Consider the following 14,500-nt stretch of genomic DNA (forward strand, 5'->3'; position numbering starts at 1 on the left):
CCATCACAGAGGACGAGCACTTGTGGTTAAGGCGGGGGGAGGAAACAGGTGAAAAGCAGTCTTCACTGGGTTTGTTTGTGGATATTCTTTTCTATAGCGAGGTAAAAATGACATCCAACTATTTACGACAGATAAGTGGGCTTCCCGACGGTGGTTGTGCGAAAGGGGAGCCAGGTGAAGATGATGAAAAAAAAAAAAAAAGTAATTTGACGCTGCTGCTTGATGCTGATGCCTCCGCCACCACGGGCGAAAATATTCCCCAATCCTACAATAACCGGGGTCGGGTTTTCCGACTGCCCGATCACTTTCCTCGGGGATTCACTACGTATTCCTACATCCGACGGGTGATTTTCTTAGATGCGCTTAGCCGTGTCGCCCGCGACGGCCCGTCTCCTCTTGTAGCTCTCGGCGTAGCCCATGCGCTCGTAGGTGCCGAAGCCGTAGAATGCGAGGCCGATGAGAAGCCACGTGCCGGTGACGACCAGGCCGACGGGGAAAATCATGAGTTGGACGCCGGGGAGGACGAAGGCGACGGTGCCGTTCTTGAGGCCGGCGACCACCTCGTCGACGGCCGCTTGGGCCATGGCGAGATCGGAGCGGACGATTTCCTTGGAGAAGACGCCGGTGATGAAGGAGGCCTCGTTGGATGAGACGTTGGTGCTGACGGTCTGGCCGGCGGCGTTGACGCCGGTGAGCGTGAGGGTGGGCATGACCAGGGCCTCCAATTGTGACCTGAATTCTGTGAGCATAGTAGTCGTGGATAGGGAACATGAGAACGTACATGGACATGGGGGCCACCATTCTGCTCGTGTCAATCTGGCCGACGAAGAGGTACGACTGAAGAGCTTGAGGGGTGACGACGCGCTTGTGCAGTCCGTTCCAGGGAACCTCGAAGCTCACTTCGCGAGCCATGTCGCGGCGGACGGATCCGGTCCCGGCAATCCTGTTGGCGCTCACTGGCGACACGGAGGCGCCGTTGAAGGACAGACCGACCTGGATGTTTTGCGGCGGGATACCAGTGAAAGCACCGGCGGGTTCGGAGACCTTGAACAACCGCAGGTCGGCCTCGAAAACACCGGTCTTGGAGTCGAGACTCGGCAAGTTATAGCAAATGCAGGTTCCCGAGGGGTTCGAGGCGGCATCGAGGTGAGAGAGCGCTGATGTACAGGCGGCCGACGTTTCCGTTTCCCAGGCCGTCATGTTGATAGAACCATCGGCGTTGACCTTGACCTCGGCGGCCTTGGGAACCCACTCGGCGTTGACGTCCATGTTTTGACGCTTCTCGACGTAGCGGTTCGCAATGTCCTCGTAACTTCGCTCCAACACATCGACGGCCCTGACTTCGATAACGGGATCCATGGCGAGCGGGCGGATCTCGGCGCAGGCGCTCGAGGCCAGCGCCGCCGTGGTGACAGCCACCTTCCAGAACATGGTCGGTCGTGGTATCGGTGATGGTGTTTTAGAAAGTAAGCTTAGATGGCGGGAGCGGTCGGGGCGGTGATGGTATTAATTTGATGATGGAGTCGGAGCCGAGAAAAGGTGGATCGGGGCTGCAGATGATGGGAAATGGCGTCGCCAAGATCTAATTACAACAAAGTCGGGTCCCGGCCGGCGGCGAATCGAAGCGAATTGAAGAAAAGACGAATGCTGCTAAAGAGCGAAAATCGAGTCCACCTCCTCGCGTGCCCGGAAGCGGAGCCGATCGGTCGATTTGAAGTTGAAGAGCGGCGGGTTTGCCGGTGGAAGATCGTTAACGACGGGAATTGAATCGAGACGAGTCGTCGGACGTTGGCGTTCAGTCGTGTCGAATCGAGTCGAATCGGATATCGTGAAAAGGGCGTGGGTAGTCGACAACGAGGAAGGGAAAGAAAGAAAAATGTTAAAAAAAATAAGGGACCTGCCCGTAGAAGGGGAGGAAATGCGTAAATTGCTGGCTAGCTGGACTCGGGTTGGTCGCGCGATAGTCAGGTCGACTCGACTCGGAAAGGCGCAGGAAGAGAAAGAAGGCGGAGTGGTCTGGGTGGCGAGGATACAATAAGGACGGAGATTAAACGTCGATAAACGGGCAAGGGCTCTGGACGTCGGTACAGGGCTGGACCTTTGACAAACAGGAGACGTGTGGGAGGAATTGTGTCATGCAGCGACCATCGTGGTGCCTGACAAGAGGAGCAATGGCCTGACACACTGAGGTCCACAACAGGGCTGAGGGGGGATGGACGCGAATGGTGGCTTGTGAGGATCCAGGGAGACCGTAACAGTCGAAAAGACTGTGTGAAAGGGAGTCTTGGGAAGAGACTCAGACAGTGGCGGGGTGGTAGGTGACGGGGGTCCGAGAGGATCTGAGGCGTGATGCGACTGAGGAAACCAGGGAGGCCACAGTCAGACTGGGTAAGACGGGAGGGATGAGGCTCTGGTGTCTGGTGTGTGCCGTCTACCGTTTGGTCGTGGATGCGAGGAGGAACGTCTCGGGAGAGCGAGTGTGTGGTCTGTGATTTTGTGAGACGGGAAATGCAACGAGAGAGGCGCAGGGACTCTTGGTTGTGGGAACTATGAACCAGGAATTGGAGACTGGAAACTGGAAACCTGGAAACGGCCTGGGTAAACACGGAGAAGACAGATGGAGACTTACTGGACGTGATAAGGATAAATACGGAGACCAGGACTTGATGTCAAAGGAGCAAAGACTTGCAGAGCACAAAATGCAGCGTCGTAATGAGCGATGCCAAGTTCAAGTTGAAAGGCACAAGAGCAGGGAAATCAGGGAGAAAAGGGTGGCTTTGGCTGGTGGAGGGACGGGAAGCGATGGAGCCCCTGCGAGGTAAGTCGAGGTAAGGTTAGCCGGGGAGGGAGAGCCTAGTCCTTTTTGGGGATAGCTTACCGTGTTTTAGGGAAGGAATAAGCATGGAATACTCCTTTTTATAGGAGCTGCTTTTACGCGGTACTACGAAGTATGCAGTAGGGCGTCAAGAATACGGGATATCTGGGTGTTTTGGCGAATCAGAACAAGTATAGCACAGTAAGTATGTGAAGCGTGATACGGCAGAGAAACGGTAGCCAGTCAGTCCACCCACGAACGGAACGAGACGGTCAGATGGACACCTCGTGCCCTCCTCCGTCTCCATCGAGCACGGGCTATCCAAACAGCCAGAACAGGAAGGTTTGGCTGGCGTGCGCTGTGCCTGAGCCTCTTCGCAAGTGTTGAGCCTATCCCTCGACCAGCCCATGGCATTGTCGGATCGACTGGAGATGGAACAAGCGTCGTTCGAGGAAGGCGCAGGGTCGGGCGCTGAAGCAGTTTCTGGTTGGTCCGTCGCTTTCATTGGCTGTCGTCGGTTCACGGGTGGATACACTGGGGTCTCATGTGTGGGGCATTCGGTCAGGGGTGACGGTACATCTGCTTCCATACAGATCTGGGCGTAAATGTAAGTACCGCCTCTCGCACAGCACAGCACAGAAATTCAACATCTCTTTCCACCAAAAACCATCCAGAGAATTGCCAGGAAAATCACAAAAGAAAGCAGAGACCCAAATCAACAGTGACACAGCAGGGAGTTCGGCGCCAAAAGCCACCGGTTTTAGGTTTCCCGAGCCGCATAGCTGTCCGATCCGCCAATGACCACCACCGCTGCACAAAATCGGATCAAGTCAGCGGTGACGGTGGTCTCAGACGCCCGGCGGTGTGGCGATGGCGGTTAGCCACGAAGTCGTAATCAGTCATTGCCAGCCAGTTGATTTCGGATTATGGTCTGTACGGATATTAACTCCAAGAACAGTCTCTACTCCCTACAAGAGTCAAGACTTAGCACCATGAACCCATATCACCCCTATATGGCCGCATCATCACGTCTTCACCGGCCGTCAAACCTGACAAAACAACAGTCATCACCCGCTCCCGCTGAATCCAGTGCCACTCACCGACGCCGTCTACCGCCTGCCGCGCGAAAGGCGGCGGCCCTTGTCTCAGGTGAAACGGCGATCCAGGGCGGCGCTGGCCAGCCCCATGCGGCTTTCTCACGGGGTCACTGCTTAAAACGGACCAGGGGCCAGAGCCCAGAACGGCTGAGCGGCACTTCCCTGCTGCAGACCGATCCACTCTCGACGCCCGGACGCGATATGAGTGGACCGATCAAGACCGACCGAGAATCGGCCTGTCCCGAGGCGCGCGGAAAAGGTACGTACTGTGATCATCAGCCACATTGCACAGTCTGATTACCTAAGACCACCTCTCACAAGCCACAGCTTCTTCCTTCCCCCTCAGGATTCTCCCTTGGTGAGCCTCTCCGTTTCACATTTTTATCCATCTCGACCACATCCTTGCCTTCTTTTTAACCTCCTGTCACCAAAAGCTTGGCCTGCTCTCGTCTGAACCCCGGCCGGCCCTGGTCATCAATTTTTTAATTGTCCCGTCGCTCAGAACCGCAAATCATTGGAGGGCGCACAAAACTCATGGGCCCTCACCGATGGGTCCCGGATATTGAGGTTCCAATGCCTGGACCGCCCTCACTGAAGAATCGTCGATCGTCCTTTATCAGCGACATCCCCCACGATCTATCGCCATCTGCCGGATGAGCAGCAAACACTATTCGGTTTATCGCTCCCGTGCCGACAAAAGCAATGAAGCCATCGCAGTGAGACCAACGCAATCCAGCACCAACTTCGTCGTCTGCCAGCGCCCGAAACATCGTCACACACGCCTGGGTCTGCTTGGTGCGACCTGTTTCGGGACCCTGGACCGGTTCGCGGACTGCCCTCAACGCGGCTCCAACTCCCACCTTCCGCAACGCCTCCCTGGCGATAACGGCAGTCGTCGTATTAAGGTGGCGATGCGGTCACTTGCCGAGAGACTCGACTCCTTGGCCGCCTGCGCTCTGCTCTGCGCTATTGGCGTCCACGGATCTACAGTGACGCGGCCACTCAAGGGAGCTGGCTATCACGGCAAGCGCCATGATTGATGCGACGGTGACAGTCATGTCAAATTCGTTGATTGAGTCCAAACAGCCTACGACGAGGGGGGTTCGCTAAATTTCAAGCCCCTCTCGATACTACCAAACATTCGCCAAACACCGGTACCAAGCCACAGAAAATGCCCGCACCCGGGATGAACGCCTCGCATCGCAAATCAAACATGACGTCTCACTTCTTCCCTGGGTATCAAGCGGCAACCTGGCCTCGTGCTCGCCCCCAAACCCGTGGCAGCACGCCTTTGACCCAGAGGCTGACCTCGGTGAAGGCCAAATAAATCCCCGTGAAGCACCAGAACACCATGACAACTGAGAACCCGCCGGCGAGCTTGGCGTCCACCACTCTCCCGACCAAGACATCGCGCACGGCACTGTTCATGAGTAACCAGCTGTACATGGGCACCAGTCTGCTGGCTTGCATGGCGATCGACATCCGCTGGTGGACGATCTGAGCCTTCTCGCGCTCACGCTGCTCGATGGTGTCGGCCATTCGCCAGGCGACTTGGTTGTTGATCTTCTCCCAAGATGCGTCGCACGCCTTCGCCCTGGCTTGCACCGCCATGGCCTGTCGGCAGTCTCGGTCTTTGGAGAGGTACATGACCTTATCGACGAACGCGTTGAGGTCGTCCGGCTGCACGAGATATCCGCAGCGGCCGTCCTCGATGATGTCGCTCGGCCCGCCCTCGTCTCTTGCGACGACAGGCACGCCGCTGGCCATCGACTCGAGCACGACGAGGCCAAACGTTTCGGTGATGGAGCAGTGAAGGAAGATGTCCCCCGACGCATACGCGGTCGCCAAGTCGTTGCCCGTCTTGAACCCCGCGAAAATGACCTTGCCTTGCTCCCTCAGAGGATCAAACATCTCGTGAACCTCTCTCTCTACGTCCGGATTCCGGTTGCCCCCGACAACGTACAGCTTGAACCGCAGACCGCGCGCGTCAAGCTCCTTGGCGACCTGGGCCAAGAAGCCAAAGCCCTTCTCGCCCGCCACCCGGGAGACGCATATCAGGATGATCTCCCCGTTGGGGGCAATCTGTTTTCTCAGCGCCTCGCTGCGCAGCTCCGGCCGGAACACGTCGGTGGTGACACCGCGCTGCAGAAGCTCCATCTTGGAACCCTGGACGCCCTGGGCCTCGAGATATCTGCGCACGAAGCGTGAAGGATAGAAGACGGTCTTGACGGACTCGTGCCGGAACAGAAAGCTCTGAACCATGGAGAAGGCGAAGACCGCAAAGGTGCTGAATGGATGAGGGAAGAGAATGGCGCAGTATCCTGCCAGGTCGGTCTGAAAGTTGCAGATGACAGGCACGCGCTTTTCCCTGGGCTGTTGCTGTAGTTGCAGCATCACCTGGAAGCCGAGCGACGCGGGCGAGGCGAGATATATGAGGTCGGGAGGGGTGTCTGAACCGAACGTCCTCGAGAAGAGAGTCGACACGCGCACGGGGTACACGACCGAGAGCTCCGGGTTGAACGGTAATGGGTAGCCCGTGAGGCGCACTTCGACCTGGCTGTCGTCGGTGTTCGAAGAGGGGAAGAATGTGTTGTGCTTTGTGTGGTTGTGCGGCGCGACGACGGCGACGAGTGCGCCCTGCGATCGAAGATGCTCCACAAGCATCAGCGTTGTTCTGCTAACTCCATTGACAGGACCAAAGGACTCGGTGCAGAGCAGGATGCGCTTCCCTCGTAATGAAGGCGGGAAGACTGCGTTGTCGTGAGCGGGATACCGAGGCATAGTGCCGTAACTCCTGGGAAGGAGAGGGTCCTCTTCCATAGCGGCGAGCAGGTCTGAGGACGTCGTCAGTCGCAAACACCAACCGAGACGGTGCAGAAATCCCGGGCCGTACCTAGAGATGTCTCAAGTCTTTGCGTTGAAGAATCCAAGGAGACAAGAGTCTTAACGATGACAGTTACTAGAGGCGCAGGACTTCAGAATCAAAGATCTAGTGCTGTATGCGACGAGAGGGAGACAACCTATCCGAGGCCCCAAGGGTGCTTGGCCCCAAGATATCTACCTGCACAGCGAGAGCATGGCAAATATTCCCGAAGACCGAGAAAATAGCCACCGGGGAGACAACTTCAGCGCGCGAGTGACACCACGCATAGTCTCGTGATGTGCAGTTTACAGCTGCGTCAACATCGAGCCTGTCGATAAAGCTGGCTGGGCCACATGGGGAGCTTCGATGGCTCCCGTCGCTGAGAGCTAAGGTGGGGGGCGGGGGCTGCTTAGCATGGCATTCTGCAGGGTCCAGAAGCCAATTTTGGGCTGTAAGGTACCTGTTTAGGGCCCTGAACATTCCGGTCTTGGTCATGGTCATGGTCATGGTCATGGGTGACAAGGAGAGACGACATCAGCCAACCAATCTTTGTACACGCTTCACGCCCGTTCGATTCCTCATCAAGATACGCGATGGCTTCTACATTCAATGTTGGTTGGCGGCTCTCAGTGCGGATCTCTCGTCGAAGCATTGTGGGTGGTTCTGGTGACGGAAAAAAGGTCGAAATCCGCCCTCATTATTACCGTCAAGGAAGGGATGTGTTGCCTTCTTGTGCCCCCCTCAATATCATCCAGAGACATGGCCCTACCTCGTTCATCTGATCAAGCACACCAATTCCCGCATCACGTTTCCCCTTCTTCGGATTTCCTTTGCGTCCGTAAGTCGAACCGGTGACAATCACGACGCATGCAGCATCGCATTCGAACAGCCAATCAGAAGCGTCAATCGCGGCACACTGCCCCTCTGGTGGACGAGAGCCAATCGATAACACGACTGTTACATGACTTGGGAATTTTGAGAGAATATTGCGACCTCGAAGAAGCTAATCCATTCCAAACCCGCATGACCTCTCCTCGATCGGGCGTTTGAAGACGTGAAGTAGGCGAATGGCAGCCCGGGCCTGGATGCCCGTGGTCTCGCCGGTTGGGTGCCGTTCGTCGGCGGTCCCAACTCCGACCGTCAAACCCCTCCGAATAGGCTTCTTCTGTGATCGGGGGAGGACGAGCGCGAATCACCCCTCCGCATGGGATTCTCGTGCCGAGATACGTTTGATGGAGGGGTATCGCGATGAGGGGCAACGTGATGGGTTTGATACCGACGTCGGCCGCGAGAGCTGTTGCGCCTTGGCGTGGTACCGTGCAACCTTGATCAACTTACAACATGAAGTCTTTGGACAGGCGTGGAGCGGCTCCGGCGCGTGTCATCAATCCTGTTCGCCACTACTTCAGATTTCTCCTGTTGGTTAGAGGGCCATCGGCATAGGAGTCCTTCACGGCCGCAGCATCGACCTTCAAAGACGTATTCTGTGAAATACCCATCACTGAGCTGTCTAACTTATACAACCTTCATCCCTCGACGTGGTCTGCCATCTAGACTCCGTCTCCAAGGTAAAGCAAGCATCGCCGGCATATTGAGCGCATGCTCTTAACTTCTCATCTCCGCCCGACAGCAACGTCATATTCACAATCCAGCAATTAAACCGCCGCCCCTCCTACGCGTCACCCGTCAAAGCTGTCAAAGTACTTAAACAGTCCTCGTCACCTCAATCACCCCCGTTTCCCCTAAACTGACTCGACTATCGAAAAGCCGCCGGCCGTCAATCTAGATTCCCTCCACCTGTGCTCCCTTCGCCGCCATATCCGGAGGCTTCAAGCTCACAGATCACGGAACCACGGCAACTCGAGTAGATTTTCAATAGTCTTTTTCATGCCGCCCGACGCCAACCCGCCTTACGCGCGTCAAGCTATCTGATCACTACTACTATCCCCCCCTTCATCGGACGGCGCGGTTCTCGAAAGCCACGTCAGATTCTCTCTCCCCGCCTACCAGTTCGTTTCCGCACGGTCGTTTCCAACGTCGACCTTTCCCGAACCGGTTGGTGAAACGAACACCACTCATATCGGACGGCCCATATCCCCATCCAGCCGGTTGTCATTGTTCGGTGGAATATTCTGCCCGCTCAGCTATATACGAGTTGCATTTCCTGCAGGCTCTTTTTTGAGTTGGGTTGAGTTGAGTTTCTTGTCTTCTTTCGGCGCGCTCTTTGTTTTTGGTTCTTTGGCGCGTTTCCTGGGCGACAATGTCCGAAGGTTACGTGACGTTTGCCTCGGTGGGCGATTCGGAGGAGAGTGTTTTCCGGGAACCCTCGACGGTGCCGACGACTCCGGACGGGAGCTGCTCTTTCAGTCCCGTGCTGAAGTATTCCCACGAGGTGGACTGCGATGGCGAAAGTGTTGAAGGGGAGAAGCTCGCCGGCTTGGAGAACAAAGAGACCGATGGGCGGTCCGGTCTAAGCACTACACCGAACATCGTCGTCCGCAATATCTGCTGTGTGGGAGCCGGATACGTGGGTAAGTGAATGAACACACATATCATGGGGATTTCATATCTGACTACGAATAGGCGGTCCAACGGCGGCGGTCATCGCCTTTCAAAACCCGCATATCAGAGTCACCGTCGTTGACAGAGACGAGCGGCGCATTCGCAGGTGGAACTCGAGGCATCCCCCCATCTACGAGCCCGGCCTCCGGGACATCGTCAGGGTCGCGAGAGACGGCGCCAAAGAGATCAGTTTTTCCGGCGAGCCCACGACGACGACGAAAGCAAGAAACGTCAACATCTCGTCGGGGACATCGTCGTCGGCCACGTCCGAGTGCGGAAGTCAATGCGGCGGCGAGGGCAGCACCGTCACGGTCGTCCCCGCGCGAGAACCCAACCTGTTCTTCTCGACGCGGGTTTCAGAGTGCATAGCGGAGGCGGACGTGATCCTCGTCGCGGTCAACACGCCCACCAAAACCCGGGGCCACGGCGCGGGCAGTGCGACGGACATGACGGCATTCGAGGCCGTCACCGCCGAGGTCGCGAGACATGCACGGCCCGGGGCGATCGTGGTCGAGAAGTCGACCGTGCCGTGCAGGACCGCGCATCTCGTACGGGAGACTGTGAGTATACACTCGTGACACTAGAATCTCAAACGAGACTTAACATCCTTTTCACAGCTCGCGGTACACCGCCCCGGGGTCCACTTCGAAATCCTCTCCAACCCGGAATTCCTCGCCGCCGGCACCGCCGTCGACGACCTCCTCCACCCGGACCGTGTCCTCATCGGCTCCGACACCGCCACGCCCTCCGGCCGGCGCGCGGCCGAGGCCCTCGCCGGCGTCTACGCCGCTTGGGTGCCCCGCCCCCGCATCCTGACCACCAACGTGTGGTCGTCCGAGCTCGCCAAGCTCGTCGCCAACTCGATGCTCGCGCAGCGCGTCAGCAGCATCAACTCCATCAGCGCCATCTGCGAGCGCACCGGCGCCGACGTCGACGAGGTCGCCGCCTCGGTCGGCTGCGACCCGCGCATCGGCGACAAGTTCCTGAAAGCCGGCATCGGCTTCGGCGGCAGCTGCTTCAAGAAGGACATTTTGAGTCTGGTGTACCTGGCCGAGAGCCTCGACCTGGACGAGGTCGGCGAGTACTGGCGCCAGGTTGTCAAGATGAATGAGTACTCCCGCGACCGGTTCACGAAGCGGGTGGTCAAGTGCCTGCACAACACGCTGGCGGGGAAGAAGATCACGGTCCTCGGGTACGCGTTCAAGAAGAACACGAGCGACACGAGGGAGGCGCCCGCGCTGGAGATCATCCGCACGCTGCTGGAGGAGGGGCCCCGCGAGATCGCCGTCTTCGACCCCTGCTGCAACCCGCTCGTCATCAGGGAGGAGATCCGGCAGCTGTGCGGCTCGCCGAGCCCGCTGAGGGAAGACGGCGGGCCGCTCGCCGTCTACGGCAACGCGTACGACGCGTGCGAGGACAGCGTGGCGGTGCTCGTCACGACCGAGTTCGACGAGTTCCGGAACAAGCCCGCGCCCGCGACGCCGACCACCGCGTCTCCTCGTGCGACGACGAAGCCGCGGGTGGACGTCGACCCGCGACCCTTCCGGAGCCTCGAGATCCGCCAGTCCGACGTGCTCGCGCTGCACCGCTACCTCGTCGGCAGGGAGGAGGCCCTGGACGACCCGCTCGGGCGTTACGTGCCGGAGCCCGGGTGCGCGTCCGACTGTCCCGACTGCAGGGCGGAGGCGGACTGCAGGGTGTCGGGTTTCGCGACGGGGATGGGGACGGAGGAGTATAGAGCCAAGGAGAAGATCGACTGGGCGAGGGTGGCGGGGCGTATGCAGATCCCGAGGTGGGTGTTTGACGGCCGGGGGGTGATCGATGCCGGGGCGATGGCCGGGCTCGGGGTGAGGGTTGAGAGTGTTGGGAGGCGGGGGCGGAGTTGAGTCGCATTACAAGCTTGACTGCCTCTCACGCTCTATTGCTGCATTGCACTTGCTTATTTTCATATACCATAATATCGACATATCGGCCACTACCTCACGGGTGGCGGATGGACGAGGCACACGTTCTTAGAGTTTAGAGATACCTCTGCCACTAAAAGAAGTTGAGTTGAGAACTTGAAGCAGCACTAGAACCAAAGGAAAACTGCCGTGACGGCATGGACCGGCCGCCGCGCAGGCGACTTACTCGGCTGGATAACCGCTACCCGCATCTGATGCGCCTTTATCATCCGGGCTTCCCTGCCCTGCTGCCCGTTTCACAACATGAGATAGTTTCCGCCCCTAGGGCCAAACGGTAAACTTTTCCAAAACCCCAACCGAATCGAACGAGGGAGCCAGTCACATCCGGGCCCCGGGTTCGTCTGAGGATTCCAACGAGTTGGACTTGAGACTTCGGAAGCCCTTCTTCTCGAGCCCCTCTGTGGAAAGGTCGATCTGCGTTGTTTTGTGAGATGATGGAGGAAATTCTTGAATATCTGGCTGGTCTTTGATCACGTAACGTTGGGATCGACGAAGCCGGGGAATTAAGAGATTCACATAATCTTCTGCCCCTCAAGGAGATCGTTTCGACCCCACGCTTGACGCTTGGTACGCTAGAACATCCAAGTAAGTAACTGCGTAAAAATCCTCCGCATATTTCGTCATCCGGGGCCAGGGCCTCGGAACGGCCTCAAGCTGTGCCCACGTCGAACTCGGTCCAACCAAGCATTTTGAAGCCGTTAGAACACCAGCGAAGGCCGTTTCTGCATCTCGATTCATCCCAGCCCGTGCCGCCCCGGAGAGAACCCCACGCTCGCCGCAATGTAATGCGATTGGGAGAAGTTGGCGACCGGTGGTCTGTTCGCGCCGTTTCACGTCGCTGTACGCAACCAGCCGGGCGCGCTAGGCCTCAGGTTCTGATGGGATGCCGTCTTACCGGCCAGGGGAACCTGAGAAGTTTAACTTGGTTCGGTGTGGGTTTCTTTGGAGACGCTTTCCGAGACGAGTTGGATTGAATCGTTCGAACCGGATGTAAGCATTCAGCTGGTGCCTGGCCCCAACCTTGTATGTGTGTGTGTGTGTTTAGAGTGCGAGAAAGGTATGCGTAGCTGATCGTTGACAGGTCGGTTCCTGGCCTGCCCAGTTGGGAGCAGGGAGGTTTGGCTTTCCGTCCAACCTTTTTTTCTTGAATGGTAATCTTGGGGCCAGCTTCGTTTCATCTGCTTGGCAGTGCGGCGATATGCGTGGCGGGAGGATATGCAAGTCGCACGAGGCAGCATGAGTGAGTGGACGAAAGAGACTGCTGGGCTGTCTGATATAGGTCGTGCTTCTGGGGTGGCGGTCGTCTTGTCCACGGGCATAACGCAGCAGCTCCTTTTTTTGGATGATGTGCGGATGAGCGACTCTTACGACGATCCTTCGGTCGAAGCTGGGCGAGAATTACCAGACCGACCTCATCGGCGACTGTGACTATCACCGATTGTCGTATTTCCTCTCTTCTCATCTGTTGTGATTGTGCGGCAAAATGAAGGGGACGGAGGCCTCGGTCCTGGTCCTCTCGGGCCTCGCGGCGCTCACGAGCGCGCGGGAGCTGCAGATCGACGACGTGCCCGTGGAATGCGCGACGATATGCGGGCCCATCGTCGAGTTATCCTTCAAGTGCGACGTCGACAACTCCTTCGACGAGCTGAGGCGGCTGAAGAGGCGGAAAGTCGACGCCCCCGGCGCCGCCGCCCCCGAGCCGAGAGTCGTGCGCCGGCATCACCACCGCAGACCGAACCAGGTGCAGGCGGACGTCGAGGCGACGCCCACGCTGCCTGCCCTCGACGCGGTGCCCTCGTCGAACGGCGAGTTCCAGCAGCTGCCGCAGCCGCAGGACGCGCAGCAGCCGGCGGTGCCGGAGGCGTCGCCCGTGTTCATCGCTTCGCTGCCTTTGGTCGCCTCGGCGCAGGATCCGCAGGTTTCTACGCCCGGCGTGCAGGTCACTCCTTCGGACGTAGCGCAGCCGACGCCGTCGTCGTCTTCGTCGTCTTCGCCGCCGCCGCAACAGCCTCCGCCTCCTCCGCCGCCGCCGCCACAGGCGACCTCGGTGTTGGTCGTCCCGGTATTCGCACAGCCGACGTCGACAGTCTTCCTCACCGTACCGGCCCCGTCACTACCACCAATACCTCAAGTTACAGTCCCAGCGCCACTAGTACCGACACTCCCTCCGATTCAAGTGTCGATCCCGCCGGTGATCGTGCCTCCTCCGGTGGTAGCACCACCACCGCGGCCGGCACCGCCTCCGCAGCAACCGCCGGCGATACAACCGCCCCCGCGGCCTCCGGTGCAACAACAGCCGCCGCCTGCGCAGGCGCCGCAAATCCCTTCGCAGCAGTCCACTCCTTCGCCGACACCCAGTGCCGCGCCCGTGATGGGCGAGGGGCCTGGGAAGAAAGAGCCGGATCAGAAGCAGCCGGATGACAAGGAGACTGCGGAGAAGAACTGCATATGTGGGAACAAGAGCTTCGACGTGAATTTGTTGGCGGGGATGTGCCAGAGCTGTATTCGGAAGTCGTACAACCGGGCAAACGGTGAGTCAATTCCTCCCTTTATCTCCTTCTAGGGACAGTGGAACTAACAACTCCCAGACATGGACTTCATCATGAGCCAGTGCAACTTTACCGAGGCGACGTACACGCCGGACAGGGACAAGCTCGCGTACAATATCCGGGTTGTCGCGCAGAAGCCGCTACTCTCGCATAGTGCGAACGCGATGGGTGACGCTGGAAGAATCGGTGGTGGATGTACCATGTTGGCGGCGGTGGCCGTCAGCTTCGTGGCGGGGATGGCGCTGTTGATATAAAAGTCTTGAAGGCTTGTAATGTCTAATGGGGATTGGGGACGCGTGGGAAATCTTAATGCCTCCACTCAGTGAGTGGGAGGATTCTCAGGAGTTTATTTGGGAGATACACGAGGGATACAGCGAGCGATTGGATGCTTTGGCGTCAAAAAGGAGGGGAATGGAAAACGTCTAGATGTCTTTTTCCATGAGTTTTGCTCGCCGGGCAGTGTACCCACTCTCCGGCGGCTTTCGGCCGCCCGGGGGAATTAATATGGGTCCAATCGGCCGGCGCCGAACGGGGCAGTAGTGTCCGATTGGCGGAAAGGCTTCGGAGCGGGGCAACTGCCCGGATAGCAAAACTGCTTTTGTATTACTTGAAATCTAATGCCACGCTGCGTCGCTGGCTCTTTCATAACA

General features: G+C 58.1%; 3 protein-coding genes across 3 annotated transcripts; 1 reads left to right on the forward strand and 2 right to left on the reverse strand.

Annotated features, from left to right (window-relative positions):
• Positions 1 to 353: 353 nt before the first annotated feature.
• On the reverse strand, positions 354 to 1,431 carry CkaCkLH20_02106 (uncharacterized protein; the record flags this gene model as incomplete). The annotated part of the gene is made up of 2 exons (XM_038884825.1): positions 354 to 732; positions 782 to 1,431. 2 exons carry the CDS (start codon positions 1,429 to 1,431, stop codon positions 354 to 356), a joined length of 1,029 nt encoding a protein of 342 aa, XP_038749613.1.
• A 3,720-nt stretch (positions 1,432 to 5,151) lies between these two features.
• On the reverse strand, positions 5,152 to 6,732 carry CkaCkLH20_02107 (glycosyl transferase group 1; the record flags this gene model as incomplete). Its single annotated transcript, XM_038884826.1, has 1 exon — positions 5,152 to 6,732. One exon carries the CDS (start codon positions 6,730 to 6,732, stop codon positions 5,152 to 5,154), a length of 1,581 nt encoding a protein of 526 aa, XP_038749614.1.
• A 2,303-nt stretch (positions 6,733 to 9,035) lies between these two features.
• On the forward strand, positions 9,036 to 14,104 carry CkaCkLH20_02108 (nucleotide sugar dehydrogenase; the record flags this gene model as incomplete). The annotated part of the gene is made up of 5 exons (XM_038884827.1): positions 9,036 to 9,306; positions 9,359 to 9,897; positions 9,955 to 11,184; positions 12,791 to 13,832; positions 13,890 to 14,104. The coding sequence occupies 5 exons, from the start codon at positions 9,036 to 9,038 to the stop codon at positions 14,102 to 14,104; spliced, it is 3,297 nt and encodes a 1,098-aa protein (XP_038749615.1).
• Between the last annotated feature and the right edge of the window lie 396 nt (positions 14,105 to 14,500).

Source organism: Colletotrichum karsti (assembly GCF_011947395.1).
Source record: "Colletotrichum karsti strain CkLH20 chromosome Unknown Scaffold5, whole genome shotgun sequence".
Taxonomy (NCBI): Eukaryota; Fungi; Ascomycota; class Sordariomycetes; order Glomerellales; family Glomerellaceae; genus Colletotrichum; species Colletotrichum karsti.